The following is a 23142-nucleotide window of genomic DNA, read 5'->3' as shown; positions in this document are numbered from 1 at the left end:
AAGTTTCCTTGCCCAGAGGCCTTCTCTGACCATCCAGGCTACGGCTACTCTTTCCAGTGACCTTATTTGAATCACCTTATAACAATTATCTGGTAGCCTACCAGAAAGTGACAGAATTATCATCATCTGTTATTTTTCTTATTTATTACCTGCTTCCACCCCATTCAAATCTAAGTTCTGTGTCTGTTGTTCACCACTGGATTCACGATGCCTAAATAAATAACTGTTCAACTGAATATATGAATGAATAAATGAATGGTTTTAAGGAATTTATTTTTACTATTATAAGTGTTACAAACATGAATTAGTCTTCTAGTTGTTATAAAATACTTTACTGTATTAATACTTATACCATATGCTATACCATTACAGTATTCGCCCCTTATCTGCAGTTTCAGTTAGTTACTCATGGCTTCACTTAACTGCCATCAAACATCGTCCAAAAACATTAAAAGGAAAATTTTAGAGACAAACATTTCATAAGTTTTAAATCTCATGCCATCCCACGTAGTGCAATGAAATCTCACTGTCCTGTGCCACCCCATGTGGACGCGAATCCTTCCTTTGTCCAGTGCCTCCCCACTGTGGATGCTCCCTGCCCTCAGTCACTTACTAGCTAAGTTGGTTATCAGATTGGCTTTCACAGCATCACAGTTCTTGCCTTCAAGTCACCCTTATTTTACTTAATAATAGCTGCAAAGTGCAAGAGTAGTGAAGCTGGCATATGTTATCATTGCTCTATTTTATTATTAGTTATTGTTAATTTCTTTCTGTCCCTAATTTACAAATTCAACCTTATAAGCATGTAAGTCTAGGAAAAAAACATACAATATATAGGGTTTGGTCCCATTCGTGGTTTCATGTTCCACTGGGAGTCTTGGAACATATTCCCCCAAGGATCGGGAGACTACTGTATAAGAAAAAGTACATTCTAATTAGTGTCTAGTAGTTACAAAAAATAATTTCCCTTGATGTATCAGCATGTGTTATAATAAAATATTAGTTGTGGTCATTGTACAATAGACTAATACAACGAGGATGCATTAAGCAAGGTACGCTATGTAGGGAGATGGAGTAGACAAGTTATAAATAGTCAGTGATGTGTTAAAGGAGAATTTGAACTATAAACCATCAATTCATGTGCCCTGTGATCATAAGTTTTCTTAGCCGTGAACTTAGGATGATGGATATCTTTCCCTGTGAAAACATTATTTTTTAAATAAACTAATAACAAGGCCTAAGCTGATATAACAAAACGAAAAGCTAAGAAATGTAATACCATGGATAGCATTGTTTGCTTTTAACTTTATTAACTCTGATTTCCAGGCAAGACATTTATCAGAGTTGCAAATTTTATTACTACTGATTGTCTATATTTAAAATATGTAATATGTACACAGGTGTGTATGTGAACAATACACATAATACTGACTTTAAAGTATGTATATATGTACACAGGTGTGTATGTGAACAGTACACATAATAATATACTTATATGGTGACAATATTGTGCTGTGATTAGGGCAGTTAAAAGCAGAGACTATGGCTTAGGAAAGACCTGTCTAAGATACCCAGCTCTGCTGTATGACCTTGGCAGCCTACTTAACCTTTATAGGCATCAGCTGTGGCATTTCTTGAGTGGGAATAATAATACCTCTCTCATATATGGTTGCTGTGAGAGTTCAGTGAGATCAAGTGAAAGTCAGGCTCTTAGCAGTATCACATAGGCCTCATTGATAGTTATTATCAGAGGAAGATCAGTTATTTGAAATGGCTAGAACATCATCGCAGCGTCAGAAATACCAGGCGAAACATCAAATATTCAGAAGTTTGTCTATAAATCAAAAATTGGAAATTTGGCCACGTTTGTTCAGTGATTCTTACTGTTTCCTCCCTACAATTTCTAATCATAGAGGTGACAGCGTGCTGGCAGCCCTGGCAGCCTTTGCTCACTCTCTGCACCTCCTCGGCCTCGCTGCCCACTCTGGCAACGCTTGAGGAGCCCTTCAGCCTGCCGCTGCACTGTGGGAGCCCCTTTCTGGGCTGGCCGAGGCCGGAGCCGGCTCCCTCAGCTTGCTGGGAGGTGTGGAGGGAGAGGCCTGGGCGGGAACCCGGGCTGCCCGCGGCGCTTGCCGGCCAGCGCGATTTCTTGGTGGGTGTGAGTTCCACGGGCCCCACACTCGGAGCGGCCGGCCGGCGCCGCTGGCCTCGGGCAGTGAGGGGCTTAGTAACTGGGCCAGCAGCTGTGGAGGGTGCACAGGGTCCCCCAGCAGTGCCGGCCTGCCGGCGCTACACTCAAATTCTCCCCGGGCCTCAGCTGCCTCCCTGCGGGGCAGGGCTCGGAGGCTCTGCAGCCCGCCATGCCTGAGCCTCCCCCACCCCGCCATGGGCTCCTTGCCCCGCCTGAGCCTCCCTGGCGAGTACCGCCCCCTCCTTTGCAGCGCCGGGTCCCATCAGCTGCCCAAGGGCTCAGGAGTGCAGGCACACGGCGGGACGGACGGGCAGCTCTGCCTGCCGCCTGGTTCAGGATCCACTGGGTGAAACCAGCTGGGCTCCTAAATCTATTTGGGGACTTGAAGAATCTTTATGTCTAGCTAAGGGATTGTAAACACGCCAATCAGCACCCTGTGTCTACCTCAGGGTTTGTGGAGGCACCAATGGGCACTCTGTATCTAGCTAATCTGGTGGGGACTTGGAGAATCTTCATGTCTAGCTAAGGGATTGGGAATACACCAATCGGCACTCTGTATCTAGCTCAAGATTTGTAAATGCACAAATCAGCACCCTATGTCTAGCTCAAGGTTTGTAAATGCACCAGTCAGCACTTTGTGTCTAGCTTAGGGTTTGTAAATACACCAATGAGCACTCTGTATCTAGCTAATCTAGTGGGTAGGTGGAGAACTTTTGTGTCTAGCTCAGGGATTGTAAATGCACCAGTCAGCATCTTGTCAAAATGGACCAATCATTTCTCTGTAAAACAGAGCAATCGGCTCTCTGTAAAATGGACCAATCAGCAGGAAGTGGATGGGGCCAGATAAGAGAATAAAAGCAGGCTGCCTGAGCCACCAGTGGCAACTCGCTGGGGTCCGCTTCCATACTGTGGAAGCTTTGTTCTCTGTCTTTGCTATAAATCTTGCTGCTGCTGACTCTTTGGGTCCACACTGTCTTTATGAGCTGTAACACTCACCGCAAAGGTCTGCAGCTTCACTCCTGAAGCCAGCGAGACCACGAACCCACCAGAAGGAAAAAACTCCCAACACATCCAGCAAGACCACGAACCCACCGGGAGGAATGAACAAACTCCGGACACGCCTCCTTTAAGAACTGTAACACTGACCGCGAGGGAAGTCAGACCAAGAACCCACCAATTCTGAACACAATAGCGTTCCAATCTGTTTCAAAATTGGTGTCCTCTTTGATAGTGGATGTGCTTGTCTCACCCACAGTAGTTTACATTGCTCTCTCTCTTGCCATACTTGAACATTTGCCAGCCTTGAATAATGTGTGCTTCTAGCTACTTCCCATAAAAAAAAAAGCAATAGTGAAGCTACATTCCCACTTGGTTGAAATCAGGCTACAGCTGAGTGCTAGCTTTCCTTGTACATGGAGCTTTTTCCAAACCCCCGGAGTCTCTCCCTGGCCTTCCTGACTTATCTGTTACGAGATATTTGAGTTGTAACCCTTAGTTTGTTTTTTGATGATCAACCAGCATTTGGACTTTATGTTCTAATCAGTTCATTACAGTTTACAGTTGTAACTAGGGGAAAAATTCTTTAAACAGGCAGACCTTGGAGACACTACAGGTTCAGTTCTAGACCACAGCAATAAAACAAATACCGCGATAAAGCAAGCCACAGGAATTTTTTGGTGTCCGTATGCATTTAAAAGTTATGTTTACACAGCTGGGTGAGGTGGCTCACGCCTTTAATCACAGAACTTTGGGATGCCAAAGTGGGCGGATCACCTGAGGTCAGGAATTCAAGACCAGCCTGGCCAACATGGTGAAACCCTGTCTCTACTAAAAATACAAAAATAAACAGGACACAATGGCGTGCCCCTATAATCCCAGCTACTCAGGAGGCTAAGGCAGGAGAATCACTTGAACCCAGGAGGCGGAGGTTGCAGTAAGTGGAGATCGTGCCACGCTGCAGTCTAGCCTGGGTGACACGCAAGACTCTGTCTCAAAAAAAATGGTATGTTTACACTATACTGTAGTTGATTATGTGTGTCATTGGAGCCTTCAGCAAGTTGTCATCGTTTTGCTTATGGAGGGTCTCACCTTGATGTTGATGGCTGCTGACTAATCAAGGTGGTGGCTGCTGAAGGTTGATATGACTGTGGCAATTTCTGAAAAGACAATAATTAAGCTTGCTGCATCATTAGTTTTGTTTGTTTGTTTTTTAAGACTGGGTCTCGCTGTCTCACCCAGGCTGGAGTGCAGTGGCACGATTACAGCTCACTGCAGCCTTGATCTCCCAGGCTCAAACAATCTTCTCACCTTAGCCTCTCAGATAGCTGAGACCACTGGCATGCACGCCACCCACACCCAGCTGTAGACTCATGAAAGATTTCTGTGTAGCATTTGATGCTGTTTGTTAGCATTTTACCCACAGTAGAACTTCATTCAAAAATGCAGTCGGTCCTCTCAAACCCTGCTACTGCTTTATGAACTATGTTTATTTAATATTCTAAATCCTTTTTTGTCATTTTAACAGTGTTCATAGCATCTTCACCAGGGGTAGTTTCCATCTCAAGAAACTACTTTCTTTGCTCATCCATACAAATCCTCATCTGTTCATGTTTTACCATGAGATTGCAGCAATGCAGTCATATCTTTAGGCTCCACGTCTAATTCTAGCTGTGTTACTGTTGCCGCCACATCTGCAGTGACTTCCTCTGCTGAAGTCTCAAACCCCCCAGAGTCATTCCATGAGGGTTGGAATCAACTTCTTCCAAACTCCTGTTGATGTTGATATTTTGACCTCCCATGAATCACAGATGTTCTTGAAGACATCCAAAATGGTGAATCCTTTCTAGAAGGTTTTCAGTTTACTTTGCCCATATCTGTCAGAGGAATCACTATCTGTGGCAGTTACATCCTTGTGAAATGTATTTAAATAATAAGACTTGGCAGTAGAAATTACTTCTTGATCCATGGTCTACGGAATGGATGTTGTGTTAGCAGGCATGAAAACAACAGTCATCTCCTTGTACATCTCCATCAGAGTTCTTGGGTGACGAGGTGCTCTGTTAATGACCAGTAACATTTTGAAAGGAATCTTTTTTTCTGAGCAATAGGTCTTGACAATGGACTTAAAATATTTAGCAAACCATCCTGTCAACAGATATGCTGCCATCCTGGCTTTGTTGTTACATTTAAAGAGCAAAGGCAGAGTAAGGGCCTCAGGATTTTCAGAATGATAGGTGAGCATTGGCTTCAGCTTAAAGTCACCAGCTTCATTGCCCCATTGCCCCTAACAGGAGAGTCAGCCTGACTTTTGAAGCTTTGAAGCCAGGCATTGACTTCTCCCTAGCTATCAAAGTCCTAGATGGCATTATCTTGCAATAAAACACTGTTTTGTGTATACTGAAAATCTATTGTTTAGTATAGCCACCTTCATCAGTGATCTTAGCTGGATCTTCTGGATAACTTGCTGCAGCTTATCCGTCACTGGTTGCAGCTTTACCTTGGACTTCTATATTACGGAGTCTGCTTCTTTCCTTAAACCTCATGAACCGACATCTGTTACCTTCAAACTTTTCTTCTGCAGCTTTCTCACTTGTCTCAGCTTTTGCAGGGTGGAAGACAGTTAGGGCCTTGCTCTGAATTAGGCTTTGGCCTTAAGGGAATGTTGTGGCTGGTTTGATCTTCTATCCAGACCATTTAAACTTTCTCCATATCAGCAATAAATCTGTTTCACTTTCTTATATTTTGTGTATTCCCTGGAGTAACACTTTTAATTTTCTTCAAGAACTTTTTCATTTACAACTTGGTTAACTGCTGCAAGAAACCTCATCTTCAGCCTATCCTTAGCCTCACTAAGCTTAATCATTTCTAGCTTTTGATTTAAAGTGAGAGACATGCAACTCTTCCTTTTACTTGAACAGTTAGAGACCATTGCAGGACTACTAATTGGTCTAATTTCAATATTGTTGTGTCTTAGGGAACAGCTGGTCAGTGCAGTGCTCAGAGCACATAACATTTATTAAGTTTACCATCTTACGTGGAGATGGTTCATGGCTCCCCAAAACAATTACAGTAGTAACATCAAAGATCACTGATCACCATAGCAAATGTAATAATCAAATGTTTGAATTGTGAGAATTGTCGAAATGTGACAGAGAGATACAAAGTGCAACTGTGCTGCTGGAAAAAAATGGCACTGACAGACTTGCTCAAAACAGGGTATCCACAAACCTTCAAGTTGTAAAGCATTATAGTATACGTGAAGCTCAGTGAGGCAAAGCACAACACAGTGAGGTATCCCTATACTTAAAACCTTTACTCTACAAAGAACTTAGCAGCAATCGTAATGTTTTGTTTACATTTGGAATAGTGTTATTCATACTAGCATAGTTAAGACACTTTCTCTAAGACACAACAGCCAGTTCAATAGAAGGTAATCTCAAGGTGAAGCAAAAGTAGTTTAGGAGGAATGTGCTGTGTTTGAATACATCTTATTGATCAAGTCCACCCCCAAAATAAATGAATGAATGCATACACACATTAGTAAAAGTTTGAAGTATTATGTTAGTACAAAAGATAATTAGCAATTACATGTTTATTCGGTTTATTTTTTTGCTTTTTGGTTTTTTGAGACAAAGTCTCATTCTGTCGCCCAGGCTGGAGTGCAGTGGCATGATCTTGGCTCACTAAAACCTCCACCTCCCCGGTTCAAGCGATCCTCCTGCTTCAGCCTCCAAGTAGCTGGGACTACAGGCACGTGTCACCACACCTGGCTAATTTTTGTGTTTTTAGTAAAGGCTGGGTTTCGCCCGTTGGCTAGGCTGGTTTCGGACTCCTGGGCTCAAGTGATCCTCCCTCTACGGCTCCCAAAGTGCTGGGATTACATTTGTGAGCCACTGCACCCAGCCTTCACTTTCAGGTTTGATTTTGTGCATCCCCAGAGATGCTGGCCATATTCTTTGGCAGGTATATTTAGTTAGTATTGTCTTTGGCTACCTTATTTTTTCTTCAGTAGTAATGAAGAAATGGTGGTTCAAACTGTTGTAGCTCAGAAAGGTGCATTTGACAAGAGGCAGTCAGAGTCCCATTGCTCCCCTTCCCCCACCTCATAACATTTCTCTGGCTTTCTTGCTATAGCTCCCACTCCCTCTCCTATTCTTGTTCGTTCATTTGCAATTTTAAAATGTGCATTTATTAATCTGTAAAAGCTGTGTCTGGGATTTGAGAGCAGGTAGTGATGTTATTGATCAAAAGCCATGGCAAAAAATATTTAGTGAGGAACACAGGAAAAGGGAGCAGAGACTAAAGAAAGGACTAGTTTGGGAGTTTGGCTGGGTGATAGCTAAGGTCTTTCTCAAGTAGAATTGTAAAATAGTAGATCTGGAAGGGGGCAAAGAACACTAACTTTATGCAGCCCTCTCCTATTGCATGTAAAGAAAATGAGGGCCAGGTAAATTGATTTGTCTTAAATGTACAAGTCAGTGACAGGTGCCCCACCCACCCGTTTCAAATTCTTTGCTCATAAGGTTGGATCTGTTCTCTCTTTTATCAAATTTTTCTCTCAAGAAAATATGTATAACATAATGTCACATATTAGATACTGTGTGTGAAAGTGTCTCGCACATTGTAAGTAGGAAAAAAATTAGTTGACTCCATTAGCTGACTAATTCTTCACTAGGTAAAGTTCAGTCAGGGTTAGCAGCACATTTTGTATTCCTTATATAAGAGGCCTCTGAAGACAGAACAGATTCATCTGTACCTAGCATAATGCCTCCCTAGCCTCTGGAATGTGCTTTAAAATGATTACATGATGAATTATACGTATTAATTATACTTCAGATTCTCTTTCAATAAGATAAGGGCTTGAAAATTAATTTTCTAGTGTTCATTAATACGAATTTGTGCTGGGACATCTATTCATGGTTAGGTGGTTTTGGGACTGTGAATGGGTTTGGAAGTACACCACAACACAAGATTAATTGCCCAAGATACAGATTTCAGCTCTGTTTACATGTTGACTCGATTTCAAAACTACATCTTACCATAGAAGTGAAAAAAAAAAATTCAATCATGTTCTGTTACCCTAAATACGAGCTGAAAAGATGAATGTTGACCAGGTTGCTTATGAATAGACATTCTCTAATGTGGCGCTCTTTAAACTTGGGCATATGAAAACTGTCCAGTGGGTATGGGAGAACACAAGTAGCTTAAAGGGAATCCATTTCCAGAAACTTATCTTCTGTATGTACTTCTCCCTAAAATGGATCTACCTGTGAATTCTCTTGTGGTCAAGCCTTCAGGCCATTTCCCCTTTTGCATCTCTGCTTAACAATTGCCCTTTGCCACCTAAGAAAAAAAAGTCATAACCCTCACCTATAACCTTATTTGGTACATCGCAAGGTGTAAGGACCTCCACTGGTGGGGAGGGGGCAAAAAAAGAGTCAATTCCAAATCCTAGTTTTGGAGAAGCTTCCTATAGTGAGAGATAGTGCAGTTTTTCAATATTATTTTAAGGCATAGAGACAATAGTAAAAGTTGAAGACCATTGCAAAGTATTTTGAGTTTTTCTAACCATTTTGATATTCATCTAATAACTGGTTTTATCATTAATTTTTAACCAATGTCTTTTTCAAACATGCTCTTTCTCTGATAACAATGCCAGAGTGGTGCATATTTAATTCTATACTTAACAGTCTGCTTGATCTAAGTATCTGCATGAGAGCCAGCATAGCATTTGAAAGAGGGAATTGTGGTATGGATGGTGTCATAATTCTTTCTGAGTACAAATTCCACTGCGGTCACTGTCAGTTTCACTGAAAGTGGAAGCTGTGATATCCTCCATACTTTTCATAATGATTCAGGAACCACAGAGAAAAAAATTAATTGGAGTTTAGAGATGGTTGAACTAAAATACACGAATTCCATCAACTGTGCAAAATATGTTGGAGAGAGAAAGAGAGACTCACTGTTACACAATGCATGGTAATGTAGAAAAGCTTCAGAGAGCCCTGTGTGGGCTGGCAATGACAGCACTAAAGCCTTGAATAAAATTGCATTTTATCGTCTCTGAGAAGCAACCAAAAGTGAGGAACAAAGACTTAAAAGTAAATTTAGACCAGAATATGTTTACCTCTGTAATTTAAGCAATTTTCTTTGCTTTCTCATTCTTAAAAATGATGATCTTCAAATTCAAAGAGTCATTCTGTCCTGGCTAGTGTCGAGAGAGGTATGTGATTGTGATCTGGCTCTGGGGTTAAGTTACAGAAATTGCAGTTAGATAAAAGATTGATAAGCTTGCAAAGCAGTGATTTTTTAACCAAGGCTTCCAATCAGAGTTACATGTGGAGCATTTAGAAATATTCATGCAGTTTCCTCATCCAAGGAGCTGATGTGGTAGATCTAGGACAGAGCACAATAATCAGTGTTTTTAAAAATTCCTCGGTTGATTTTCGCGTTCACCGTCACATCTTTAGATAAGACCACTGTGGGGAAAGACTGTTTGTCCTAGGGACTGACCCTGGAACTATTTCCTGAAATCCACCTGTGGGTATATCATCATTCTTTGCTAGGTATCTGCTATTCTCTAGTACGCTAGAGTATTAGTTTCCTCGGGCTGCTGAAACAAATTACCACAAACTTGGTGTCTTAAAAAACAGAAATGCATTTCACAATTGCAGAGGCCAGAAGTCTGAAATCAAGAGGTCAACAGGGCTTTTTACCCTCTGGAGGGTTCAGGGGAAAAGTCTCTTCCTCGCCTCTTCTAACCTCTGGTGGTCGCCAGCATTCTTTGACTTACGTGTGTATTACTCTAATTTCCATATTCCTCTTCATGTTGCCTTCTTTTCTTTCTTAAATCTCTGTCTGCCCTCCATAAAGACACTTGTGATTGCATTTAGAGCCCACCCACGTACGTTCCCCATCTCAAGTTCTTTAACTTAATCACATCTTTAAAGTTTTTGCCATATAAGGTAACATTCACAAGTTCTAGAGATTGGGACCTGGACATTGGGGGTGCCATTCTTCAGCCTTCCACAGTGAGTTATCGCTTCACTGTATGTATTCATATGGGCTGCCCTGTCCCATTAAGGTCCATGGGGTAACTTTCTCCACTTAGCTCTAACTACCAGTCCATAGCATTGTTTCTCCCCAAACCCTGCCCTCTTGGGGCTAGGCCAGATAACCCCTCACATAGCTGGAGATAAGTTGTTTTTCTGAGCCATAGACTATGCCTCCAGTTTTAGCCATTCTCATGACAAATGCCTTTGGTCCTAAATGGACTAAGAGTGTAGGATCAGTGCAGCCAGCCCATCATCCTCACCGACAAAGGCACTTCAAGCGTGTGTCCTAGCAACGGTGGCTCTTTAAAGCTCATCTTTTAAGAATAGAACATTACCAGATTATTTGAATATATTCTAAGAGAGGCACAAGTCTTATTATCTTTTCAAATGGGCTCTGACTTTGGCCAGGCATATACGATGCTATAAGGTTTGGTCTTAGGAGGAGACAATGTACTTAGTTGATGTAAACATGAAGTGTTATTTACTTGAGTCAGTGTTTGTGAAAAACAAGTTATGGAATGTGGAGAGAAGTTAATTAACATGGGATTTCATTTCCTCATCCGTATAAGGAAACCTTTGTTTCATGATCTCTGAGTTCAGTTCTGAAATCCCATTTTGTTGGTTCTTCCCTTACCATCAGAAAGGAGAAATAGGTGCTAGTGCAGATGCATTTTAGAGGAGATGGCAAGAGGCTCATGAATGAAGACCCTGCTGAAGTTTGAGTTGATGAATATTCAATGGCATTAATTTGTTCTATTGTTTAATTTTCTCTAGTAGTGCTGAATTAGTCACATACAAATTGGGGAGGCTGAGAAGTTCAGGAGGATTATTAGTGGCTAGGTCAGTGCTACCCTTCATTAATACCCACCTCCCCACAACCCCCTAGTCCCCTTGGCTTCAGAGATGGGCCGAGTCATAGAACTTTCTCCTAGCCACACAGATCTGTCTATGGGAAGGATAGGTGAACTGAACCTCTACTGGGAACTTTCATACTGGAGCTGGGAGAAATAACTAGTTTGTTGTTGTTACTATTGAGAGAGACAAGCTGTGAAAAGGTGTTGCTTGTTTTGGATGTGTTTCTTGTGTAGTGGAGAAACAAGGACTGCAGATGGTTGGGGTAGAAAGAGGCGAATTGAGATGAGAGAGAAATACCTCGATCCCTGAGGCTACTACAGCATACTTTTTTATGATCTGACTACATTAATTATTAGGCCTCCTTACCCTTAAGGTAGTGTTTAGGTATTTGACATTTGAAAGTAAAAGAAATCTTAACTAATCTGTAGGATTTTCATATGGAGAAATCAGAGTAGGATTGATCAAGAGTTATATAGGTGTAACCACAGCTACTTAGAAGGCTAAGGCAAGAGGATCCCTTGAGCCCAGGATTTTGAGGCTGCAGTGAGCTATGACTGCACCACTGTACTCCAGCCTGGGTGACCAAGCAAGACCCTGTCTCAAAAAAAAAAAAAGAATTATATAGTATCTATTAATATTTTCATGTACAACAGCAGAACAAAGAAATCGAAGATACTAACTAGACTGGTGGAGGTGAGAGACTATGACGTCTAGGCTACGCGGGAAAGGAAGTAATGACTGCCAGGCTAGAGATAAAGAAGAATCAAGGGAATTCATTTCTTAACTAGGCTGAGTAGATAAAAAGATGGGAAGTTGTGTTGAGAGTGTATTTAAGTTTTGGATGCATTTGTAAAGCGTCTTCCTTTTATTAAGAAAAATAATGAATTTTGATAAAGCACTACAAAGAACAAGGAAAATTCTTTGCAATTTTGCAATTGAAAAGAATAGGGATGACACCCACTGTTTGGATTTGGCATGCTACAAAAAAAATTCTATTCTATGTTGTTTACACAGTGAGAGGACTTGACCTGCAATACTGCAAGTCTGTGGAATTCGGCAAGATGATTTATAATAGATTATCTTCGTGAGATATCTGGCTGATTGAATAGCAAGAATTTTTAAATTTACAATTCTACTTCTCTTTAAACAAAACATTCTTGAGGGAAAAAGTATTTGAAAAAATTTGTGCTAGGACAGAAATGAATGTATTAGAAAAATTTTAGATGTTTAGCTGTCATTTAAACTGTCTACCTTTATGAACAGATTTTTTAAAAATCTTTGCCACATTGTGAATTACTCTGGGTAATATTGAGTATGATAGTAGCATCTAAAGAACCTTTAATAATCTGTCTCTTTTCATTTGTAGTTTCTCAGCCCACTGTTACTTGTGGGTTCAAAATGGCTCATGCAAGTAATATAATTCATTTAAAAGGCATTTATCCAACGAAAGCCCTGCTGAGACTTGAGCCAGATTTCAACTCTGTCTGCACTTCCATAGGTGTTCAGCCTCCTGATACATTAACTATATCATAGATTGGATCTCTTCAGTAATCCTGAGTTCTTCAAAACAAATATCCAATTTATAGCATGGTCTTTGTGCCTCAGTATACTCCGTATTTTAATTGTATGTTCTATCCCTTTTGTGTTTGAGAATACCTATCATGTCCTGAAAAATATAAAATGTGACCTGGTTTTTATTAGCTACTGTAATATTTCAATAGTTGAATTGACTATTAAAGCCACAATTGAGAACTTTCATGAAGTTTGTCAAGATACTGGCTAAGAATACACGTATTGAGTCGTAAATAATATAAATTCTACAACTTAAATAAATTTGTACTGAATTTGGAAGTATTTTGCTGAAAAGTGAATTTACTATTGGTGTGCATTGTTTGCTTACATACATGTAAACACTTGAATGAGACAATGTTAAAGGCGAAAGGATAGAAATACAAGGCGGTTCTGCTCTGCTGTGCTGCTTGGACAACTTTCTGAACCTGCGTTTTCTTGTTTGAAAGACAAGAGGTTAGATGACATGTGATCCCCCTTTTTTCTATCTCAGAGTAAATGAAGTCTTGGCTAAGCCTTCAAGTTCTAATTGATCCAAGTCATTCTTTGAGGAAAAATGTTCCAACATCATCATAATATTGTTATGCATACCGTTATTTTGTTAAATATAATTTGCTCTTGTGGTTTTGTACCTTAGAAATGCATTTGTGTGTTCCTTACAACATCTTACTTAAAATTCAAAGGTAAAGCTAGACACTGTGGCATATGCCTGTAGTCCCAGCTGTTCAGGAAGCTGAGGCAGGAGAATCACTTGAGCCCTGGAGTTTGAGGCTATTGTGTACTATTATCATGATTGTGAATAGTCACTGCACTGCAGCCTGGGAAACACAGCAAGACCCTGTCTCTTAAAAAAAATGTTTCTCGGTAGTTGGTATAGTGGAACAAGCTGACTACAAGGACCTTTGTAATGCTAGAGCTGGGAGAATCAGGGTGGCAGTCTTGTGCTGACTTTACCATTATTGTTACCAAGGGTCTAAAGAAGCTTTTTATCCAATCTGCCACAACCACACACACCCCACAATGTAATACTTAACTGTAAGGCAGAATTGGGATATTACATTTATAATAAAAACTGCTTAAGTCAGTGGTATCGAAACTCTAAAACTATTCTAAGATGCTTTTCCATGTCTGGCTTCAGTCCCCCTACCATGTTTCTTACTCTTTAATTTGCCATGAAAACAATTCTATTTCTTTCATTAACGAAAAAAAAAAGCAGCCAGGTGCAGTGGCTCATGCCTCTAATCCCAGCACTTTGGGAGGCTGAGGCGGGTGGATCACCTGAGATCAGGAGTTCAAGACCAGTCTGGCCAACATGGTGAAACCCTGTCTCTACTAAAAATACAAAAATTAGCCAGGTGTGGTGGCAGACGCCTGTAATCCCAGCTACTCGGGAGGCTGAAGCAAGAGAATCACTTGAACCCAGGAGGCAGAGGTTGCAGTGAGCCAAGATTGTGCCGTTGCACTCCAGCCTGGGCAATGGAGTGAGACTCCGTCTGAAAAAAAGAAGAAAAGAAAAAAGTATCAGTACTCCGCTGTCCAACTGAGTGAAACTACAAGACCATATTTTCAATATGAGAAATAGCATGCACAGTGTAATTTTAATCACATCCTAATATTTTACTATAATGAAATGTAGTACAGTACTGTGCCTTATTGATAAAAGACAGTTTTAACTTTGTGGAAGTTTCTTTGTTTCATGAAACGTTCGTTGTTCACCCAATGCTCATTTGCCTCCCCATGTATTCTTCACCTTTCTAAAACGAAGGTGACTGACAAGGGGGGCTTCATGCCTATCCTTTTATGAAGGAATTACTTGGTCATTTGCTGAATTCAAAACGTGGAACAGAATGGAAAGAATAATTTGATCTCATTTTCTCTCTTTACAGGCTCTGTACAACTCAATCAAGAATGAGAAGCTTGAATGGGCAGTGTAAGTGTGCTGGACGTCAGCCTTTTAATAATGAACTACTCACTTTTTTCCTACTGTCTTTATGCCTTGGAAGTGATCTTAGAGAAGGATTAAATATGCATTGCCAATTCTCATTTTACACCAAGTGTCTTACCTACTTTGGCTTTATACAAGTAAACCCAGATACAAGTAAAACCTATTTTGGTTTTATACAAGTAAACCCAGAGTATCCTGTGGTTTTTTGGTACTCAGTGTGTTCCTATTCCGCTTTTAAAATAGTTGCTGTACCTGTAGGTAATTAATTGTCTTTTAATTTTTTTTTTTTTTTTTTGAGGTGGAGTCTGGCTTTGTCGCCCAGGCTGGAGTGCAGTGGCACAATCTGGGCTCACTGCAAGCTCCGCCTCCCGGGTTCACGCCATTCTCCTGCCTCAGCCTCCCGAGTAGCTGGGACTACAGGTGCCCACCACCACTCCCAGCTAATTTTTTTTTTTTGCATTTTTAGTAGAGACGGGGTTTCACAGTGTTAGCCAGGATGGTCTCGATCTCCTGACCTCGTGATCCGCCTGCCTCGGCCTCCCAAAGTGCTGGGATTACAGGAGTGAGCGGCCGCGCCTGGCCTTAAATTTATCTTTTAAAAAGTAACATTCTAAAAGAAAAATCTGCTGATGAATAGTGTGTATTCCAAAATGTAATACAAATGGTTTTGGTATCATCCACTTATTTTAATTATCTCCTTCCTATCATCATAGATCATGGCTTTCCAGGTTTATTTCCTATGGTACTAATCATACTAGGACACTGATAGATACTAAGCACAAAACACCAACAGCAACCAAAAAAAGGTTCTCTGAATGGAATAAGCTTGGGAGATGATGGATTGAATAAAGCTATTTTTTTTAAACTTCAGAACTTCTAGGAGCTTATCCAATGCCAATGTGTGTTATCAGTGCCCAAGAGAGGAATAGAATGTGTAATGTTTCCTGACTCTCTTTGACAGTAAAATATAGTGTTTCAGGGTACATACTTTGAGAAATACTATTAAAGATGAGCTACACCTAGGTCTACGTAGAACAATACCACTGTTGTTAAAATTTCCCTAATCAATATAGCAGTTCAAAATTTTAATTTTTATAAAATTATTATGGAAGAATATGAAATTTTTAATCACATTACCAGGAAATTAGGTCAAAATGTGTTTTTTGTAATTAGAACTTCGCGGATTTTATTTTTTATTTTTTATTTTTACTAAGTATTCATAAGTATTGTTTTACCACGTGACCTAACACAGCACTCTACAATGAACTCGGGTTTACAGAATCATAACTTGGGAGATAAAACTTGTTCTGTTATCTGCACGTTGGAGGAACATGGGTTAGTAGTTGACTATGTATTAAATATAATGTGCAGGAATTTATTTTTGAAGTATCAGCACCACTTGAATTGCATCTACTCACTTTAGAGTCATGATCCTATTGCAAGTTAGGGAGTCAAAAGTTAAGACTTTAATATTTGCGTATATATATATATATATGGCTTATGTGTCTGTATGTATATTCATGATGAGACTCATTTAAAGGCAGCGTGCCATTTCAAGGAAAACTGATCATTAAGAATTCATGGTCTACTATCAAAGGTGATCATTCTTCTTTAGGCTTATTTCTCATGAACAAAATTTTCATAGGAAAATTTTGTGAAGGATATAGTAAGAATCTTGCTGAAATGCAAAAAGGACACCCTGACATACGGAGAACATGCAGTCTAGAGAAAATAAATAAAAATGGCATCATCATATTCACTCTGGGCAAGAGAATACATTGAAGATTCTTTTATGAAGTTATTTTAAAAAACAAATACATATACTCTTGAGGATCTGTTTTGTAAATCTAGGTTTTTTTTTGAATTTGTTACAGCAGATTTTATTTATTCATTTATAGGTAGTTGGAGTTTGATGCAAGAAAGCTATATCTTGCGTGTTACCCAAGGGTGGAGGGGCGGGAGTTTACCCAGTAACTGGCTTCTTCTTGTGAAGTTAGCAGAGCATCTTGTTCAGAAGCCTGGATTTCAGAGTCAGGTAAATTTTGGTGTGAATTACAGCTTTTTCATGTAATAGCTGGTTCACTGACCAAGTTAACCTGTAGTCCTCAGTTTCCTCTTTTGCAAGACTGAGCAATTATTGAGTCTCATGTAACCTTCAGGATGACACTGAAATGTTCGAAAACACTGAACATAAAGCAAGTTGCTCTTCAATTGATGCCTGATGCTGTAGCTTTCAAAGCCCCAATTTCTTTTTTTTTTTGTCTTTTTTTCTTTTTCTCTCTTGTTCATATGCATATACATAGACTACATTTTTATACGTTGTCAAGAATTAGAAGACACTATAGTGCTTATCATATAATTAACTTTCTATCTTCACCTATAAAATGAAGGAATTGGATGAAATGATCACAAGTATTTTTTCTAGTTCTAATATTCTGTAAATTTCTGAGTTTTGCCATATTTCAATGTTTCCTCCTGTGGAAGAAGTACTGCTCTATCAAGCAGATATAAAACAAAGGGATTATGGGTCAACTAAGTCTTGGAATAAATGCTAGCTCAAACAAAATTAAACAGATCTCTCTGTTATCAGCCTGTTCAATCAACGTACATCTTGAATTTCTGCAGGAGAAATTTGAATTTAAAAACCTGATGTACATCTTGAATTTCTGTAGGAAATAAATGGCCAATACCCCAATTTATTAAATCAGTGAATCTTATTTTTATCTTAAAGCACCTTTTAACATCTACTAAAACTGGTGCTTTTTATTTAGAACACACTTCTGAGAACACTGACATGTATCAGTGTATGTGATCCTTTAGAAAAGGAACTAAGCAGCTGGGCACGGTGGCTCATGCCTGTAATCCCAACACTTTGGGAGGCTGAGGAGCGTGGATCACTTGAGGTCAGGAGTTCGAGACCAGCCTGGCCAACATGGTGAAACCTCATCTCTACTAAAAATACAAAAATTAGCTGGGCGTGGTGGCGTGCACTTGTAATCCTAGCTACTCAGGAGGCTGAGGCAGGAGACTTGCTTGAACCCAAGAAGCAGAGGTTGCAGCGAGCTGAGATTGTGCCACTATACCCCAGCCTGGGTGACAGAGTGAGACTTGGTCTCAAAAAAAAAAAAAAAAAAAAACACTAAGCTTTTTCCTTGATAAAAGTATATGTACATGGATATTATTATTTATAACACTGTACTGTCCCATTTCTCCCATACTTCTCTAACTAGACTTTCTCTGACCCATTTTCCTCATATTATCCCTTAGCGTTAGATGGACACTTTGAATTGTCTTCTTCCAATGTAGTCTCCTCCTCAGCAATTGCAATTCACTCTTAAAACTTCTTCTGCCATTTCTGTAAAAATTCTTCCTATATATATACAGCTCTGACCTCTTTCCCAAGTTTCAATTCAGTGTTTGCATTTTCCTGCAGGATGTTTCTGCTGGCACTTAGCGCTCATCGTCTGTCTCCAAACTTGTCGTGTGTGCTCCATTTCTATTAATGACACCAGCGTTTCCGGCTTACCTGGATTTTAGCCTTTACATCATCTTTGACACCCTCCCACGCCACCACTTTGAACCCCTGCAGAAATGGCTCCAAACAGCATCTTTCCTCTTCACTCCTGCCATTCTTTTGTTTTTCAGGCATTTATAGTGTTTGCCTCCTCAACAAGTCCTTCTGTCTCCAATCTTCCCTGTACTTTAACCTCTGTGAAGTTCCTATGTGCTGTAAAACTTTAATTAGGCCCTTCACGTTCTGCCAGTAATTGATTTTGTTCTCCATTCAATGTTCGTGAAGTCACCTCTCCTGGGAACCTGTGTCCCATAATCCTTTTATGTTCAAAGCCTATCATCCTTCACAGTCCAGCTCCTATTCCATCTGTTTTCTTGAAGTTTTTTCTGATCTTGCTAACCAGAAGTATGATCTCAGCCTTAAGCTTCCATTTTACTTTATCTAATGACACCAGCAGTTTCTACACCCCATTATGGTTATTTGTAGTAATGTGCCATTAGATTGTAAGCTCTTTAAGGAAATGATACATGTCTGGATTTGTCCCTTTATCTCCTCTGTTGCTGATCATAGTGTTTATATGTAATGAAGGCTCCATAAAAGGCTATAGAAAGGATGTTAATGGTAATGAAGGAACCACATTTCTTAAAAGATAAGCCTACAATGTGTAGTTTAGAAAATAGTTACAGGAAAGGTGGTGATGCTACAAAGTTTGTAGGATAATGCATGGAAGACTTGCGCAGGAGGCATCTTGATGTGGATGTTAGAACCTTAGAGGAAATCACGATAGAATTATTGAATGTTAGAACCGGAGAATGTTATAACTGTTATAAACCTTATAGGTTTTTATATCATTGGTTTTCTGACTGCGTTCAGTGTAACCTTGGGTTACAGGGAGATGTCTTGGGGCCTTACCTGGGAGTGTGACTGAAAATTGTTGGGGACCCAGTTCTGCTTCCTTAAGTATTATGCCTAGTTCAACTGATCAAAACAGCTCCACTTTTATCTCTTTTGAATATATGTATAGGGTTCTATTTAATATTTTTAAGGTATATGTTCTTGAAAAATTTTTTGAAAGGTACTTATGTAGTCCATTGTTGTTACTTTATATGTGAGGAAAATTAAGTCAAGAAGTGTTCATCAATAGGTCCAAGTCCAGTATGGTGGGAAGGCCAGGATTTTTCCCAGCTGTTATGGCCTCCTATGGCACCACCATGCTGCCTGGCATCTCTGTAGCCACCCCGTCTTATAAAGTCTTTGAAGAGCAGAGATTGAGTCTGAATGTTTCTGTGCTAGCCTTTGATACAGTGCACATTAAGAGAATGTTGTATTAATTTGCTAGTCTCATTAAATGCTTGTAGAATTACTAGAGTTTTTCCTTAAGTTAGTAGCAAGGATCATTTATTTATTCATCTATTCTGCAATCTCTATGCAGCTTCTCCTGTGCCTGGCCCAGTGCTGTGCCCTAGATACAAATATGAATAAGACGCAGATCCTTGCCTAATGAGAACACAACATGAGATTGAGGGGAGAGGGAGGACTGTACAAAGATAAAAATACAAAAATTGTAATGAAGAGTGCAGTGAGTCAAATTGACTTGTGGAAGGTCTCTGCTACGTCGTATAGGACCATGACCATTTGCCTTTCCAAGTTGCTTTGCTCAATTGTTCATTATTAGTGAAGCATCTATTTGTTGAACTACTTGCATCATGCATCCTGCTGATAATTTGGGGAGAACAAAACTATACATGGCATTGAGGCATTTTTCTTGGCTTTAAAAAATTTCCAGTCTAAGTGATAAACAAAATGAGTAATTACTCTTTGTGATTGGGATGACGTAGGATGAGGTGACTTGAGGTGGATATGGGAGTTTATATCTTATGCTGGAATTGTTTAAAATGTATCTGCATGAGGATCTTCAGAAAATACAACAATTAACACAAATAGGAAAATAAAATAAGTTCAGTATTGTCTATTAGGAAAATTAATGTTCTTCTCTTTCATCCTTTGAGTTTCATGTTTATTGCTGCTTTCTACAACAGTGTTTACAAATTGTAAGAAATCTCCCTGTTTTAGTCTGTTCTTGAATGCTATAAAGCAATACTTAAGACTGGGTAATTTATAAACAAAAGAGGTTTAATTGGCTCACAGTCTGCAGGCCATACAGGAAGTATGATGCTAGCATCTGCTCAGCTTCTGGGGAAGCCTCAGGAAACTTTCAGTCATGACAGGAGGCAAAGAGGGAGTCAGCACTTCACATGGCCAGAGCCGGGTGGGGTGGAAGTGCCACACTTTTAAACAACCAGATCTCACAATAACTTACTCACTACCGTGAGAACAGCACCAAAGGGGGAAATCTTCCCCTATGATCCAATCACTTACCGCCAGATCCCACCTCCAACAGTGGGGATTACAATTCAACATTAGATTTGTGTGGGAGCACAGATCCAAACCATATCATGCCATCCCTGGCCCCTCTAAAATCTCATGTCCTTCTCACATTGCAAAATACAGTCATGCCTTCCCAACAGTCCCTCAAAGTCTTAACTCATTTCAGCCTTAACTCACTCTTATCTGAGACAAGCCTAGTCCCTTGTGCCTATGAGCCTGTAAAATTAAAAACAAATTAGTTACTCCCAAGATACAATGGGGGTACAGGCATTGGCTAAATACTCCTGTTCCAAAAGGAAGAAAGCAGCCAAAAGAAAGGGGCTACAGGCACTGCGCAAGTCCGAAACCCCGGCAGGACAGTCATTAAATTTTAAAGCTCCAATAATAACCTGCTTTGACTCCATTTCTTATATTCAGGGCACACTGGTGTGAGGAGTGGGCTCCCAAGGCCTTGGTCAGCTCTGCCCCTGTGGCTTTTCCAGAGTTCAGTCCCTGCGGTTGCTCTCATGGGCTGGCGTTGAGTGCCTATGGCTTTTCCAGGTGCAGGGTGCAAACTGCTGGGGGCTCTACCATTCTGGGGTTTGGAGGATGGTAGCCCTCTTCTCACAGCTCCACTAAGCAGTGACCCATTGGGGACTCTTTGTTGGGGCACCAACCCCATGTTTCTCTTCTGCACTCCCCTAGTAGAGGTTCTCCAAGAGGGTTCCACCCCTGCAGCAGATGTCTGCCTGGATATCCAGGCTTTTCCATACATTCTCTGATATCTAGGCAAAGGCTCCGAAGCCTTAACTCTTGCATTCTGCATACCCATAGGCTTAACGCCATGTGGAAGTCACCAAGGCTTATGGCTTACACTCTCTGGAGTGGCAGCTTGAGCTGTACCTTGGCCCTTTTAGCCACAGCTGTGGCTAGAGTGGCTGGGATGCAGGGAGTAGTATAGGGCAGTGAAACTTCCCTGGGACTGGCCTATGAAACCATTCTTCTCTCCTAAGCCTCCAGGGCTGTGATAGGAGGGGCTGCTGCGAAGGTCTCTGAAATGCCTTTGAGGCATTTTCCCCATTTTCTTGCTATCAGCACTTGCCTGCCTTTTAGTAAAGCAAATTTCTTCAGCCTGCTGCAAATTTTCACATGGCCAGGCTGCAAATTTTCCAAACTTTTAGATATAAGTTCCAGTTTTATGTCATTTATTTGCTCGCATATATAAGCATAGGTTGTTAGAAGCAGCCAGGTTACTTCTTTAATGCTTTGCTGCTTAGAAATTTCTTCTGCCAGATACCCTAAATCATCACTCTCAAGTTCAAAGTTCCACAGATCCCTAGGGCAGGGGCACAGTGCCTCCAAGTTCTTTGCTTACGCATAACAAACATAACCTTTGCTTTAGTTCCCAATAAGTTCCTCATTGCCATCTGATACCTCCACAGCCTGGACTTTATTGTCCATATCACTGTCAGCATTTTGGTCACAACAATTTAAGAAGCCTCTAGGAAGTCTCAAACTTTCCCTCATCTTCCTGTCATCTTCTGAGCCATCCACACTCTTCCAACCTCTGCCCATTACCCAGTTCCCAAAGTTGCTGCTACATTTTCAGGTATTTTTATAGCAATGCCCCACTTCTTGGGACCCATTTTTCTGAATTCGTTTATTCTGGCACTGCCATAAAGGATACCTGAGACTGGGTAATTTATGTAAAAAGAAGTTTAATTGGCTGATGGTTCTGCAGGCTACACAGGAAGCATGGTGCTGGCATCTGCTCAGCTTCTGGGGAGGCCTCAGGAAACTTTAAATCACAGCAGAAAGTGAAGGGGGAGCTGGCACTTCACATGGCCGGAGCAAGAGGAAGAGAGAGAGGGGGCAGGTGCCCCATACCTTTAAACAACCAGATCTCATGATGACTTAACTCACTCACTCACTATCATGAGAACAGTACTAAAAGGGGTAATGCTGTTATGATCGAGCCACCTCCCACCAGGCCCCACCTTCAACATTTGGGATTACAATCTGGCATGAGATTTGAGCGGGGACACAGATCCAAACCATATCACTCCCTTATCCTGGTTTAAAAAAAAAAAAAAGTCATGTATTGGCTCATTTTAATAAAGTCAGCAAAAAAAAAAAAAAACAGTTTTAAATAATGAACTTCTGGATTCCCTCTGCACTTGTGCACCCTCCGTGTTTTAGTGACAGCAGCATTGGCCTTGCTTGTCGTTTAGCACATTTGTTCTTTTTAACTCTGGATAAGCATTTTACAACTTTGCATCGTGGAATAATCTTTCCTGCAATTTCATATTGCCCTACAACTCATTTTATAACAATAACAGTTTAAAACATTTGCTGTATTTGCTAATAAGTGAAACTATTTCCCATCTGCCCTCACATATTAAATTGTTCTGGCTAATTAGGTGAGGTGGTAGCACATTGATATCTTTCTGTCCTTCCAGTCGTGTGTTATGATAGCCCTGAGCTTTAGAAAGTGTGGTTTTAAATACCAACTGTTTGTAGTTTGGCTTTTCATTTCCTTGTTGCAGATTTAAATCATGACTGGTCTTTTCAGGAAATCAGTGCTGCCTCTTTGTTGGCTGATTTGCTGAAATTAGGAAGTAGAGAAAACTTTCCAAAGATTTCCTCC

At 40.4% G+C, this 23142-nt stretch overlaps 1 protein-coding gene across 12 annotated transcripts in view; it reads left to right on the top strand.

The window, feature by feature from the left end:
* The window catches only part of PSD3 (pleckstrin and Sec7 domain containing 3), a 547860-nt gene that overhangs the window by 415326 nt on the left and 109392 nt on the right, over positions 1–23142 (top strand). For all 12 annotated transcript variants that reach the window (XM_055349507.2, XM_055349521.2, XM_031013674.3 and 9 more), the window contains one exon: positions 14556–14599. In XM_055349507.2, the coding sequence (XP_055205482.2) occupies positions 14556–14599 (44 nt within the window). The remainder of the gene's footprint in view (positions 1–14555; positions 14600–23142) is intronic.

The sequence above is a fragment of the Gorilla gorilla genome, chromosome 7, assembly GCF_029281585.2.
Source record: "Gorilla gorilla gorilla isolate KB3781 chromosome 7, NHGRI_mGorGor1-v2.1_pri, whole genome shotgun sequence".
Lineage (NCBI taxonomy): Eukaryota > Metazoa > Chordata > Mammalia > Primates > Hominidae > Gorilla > Gorilla gorilla.
This window is presented reverse-complemented; position numbering and strand designations above follow the sequence as displayed.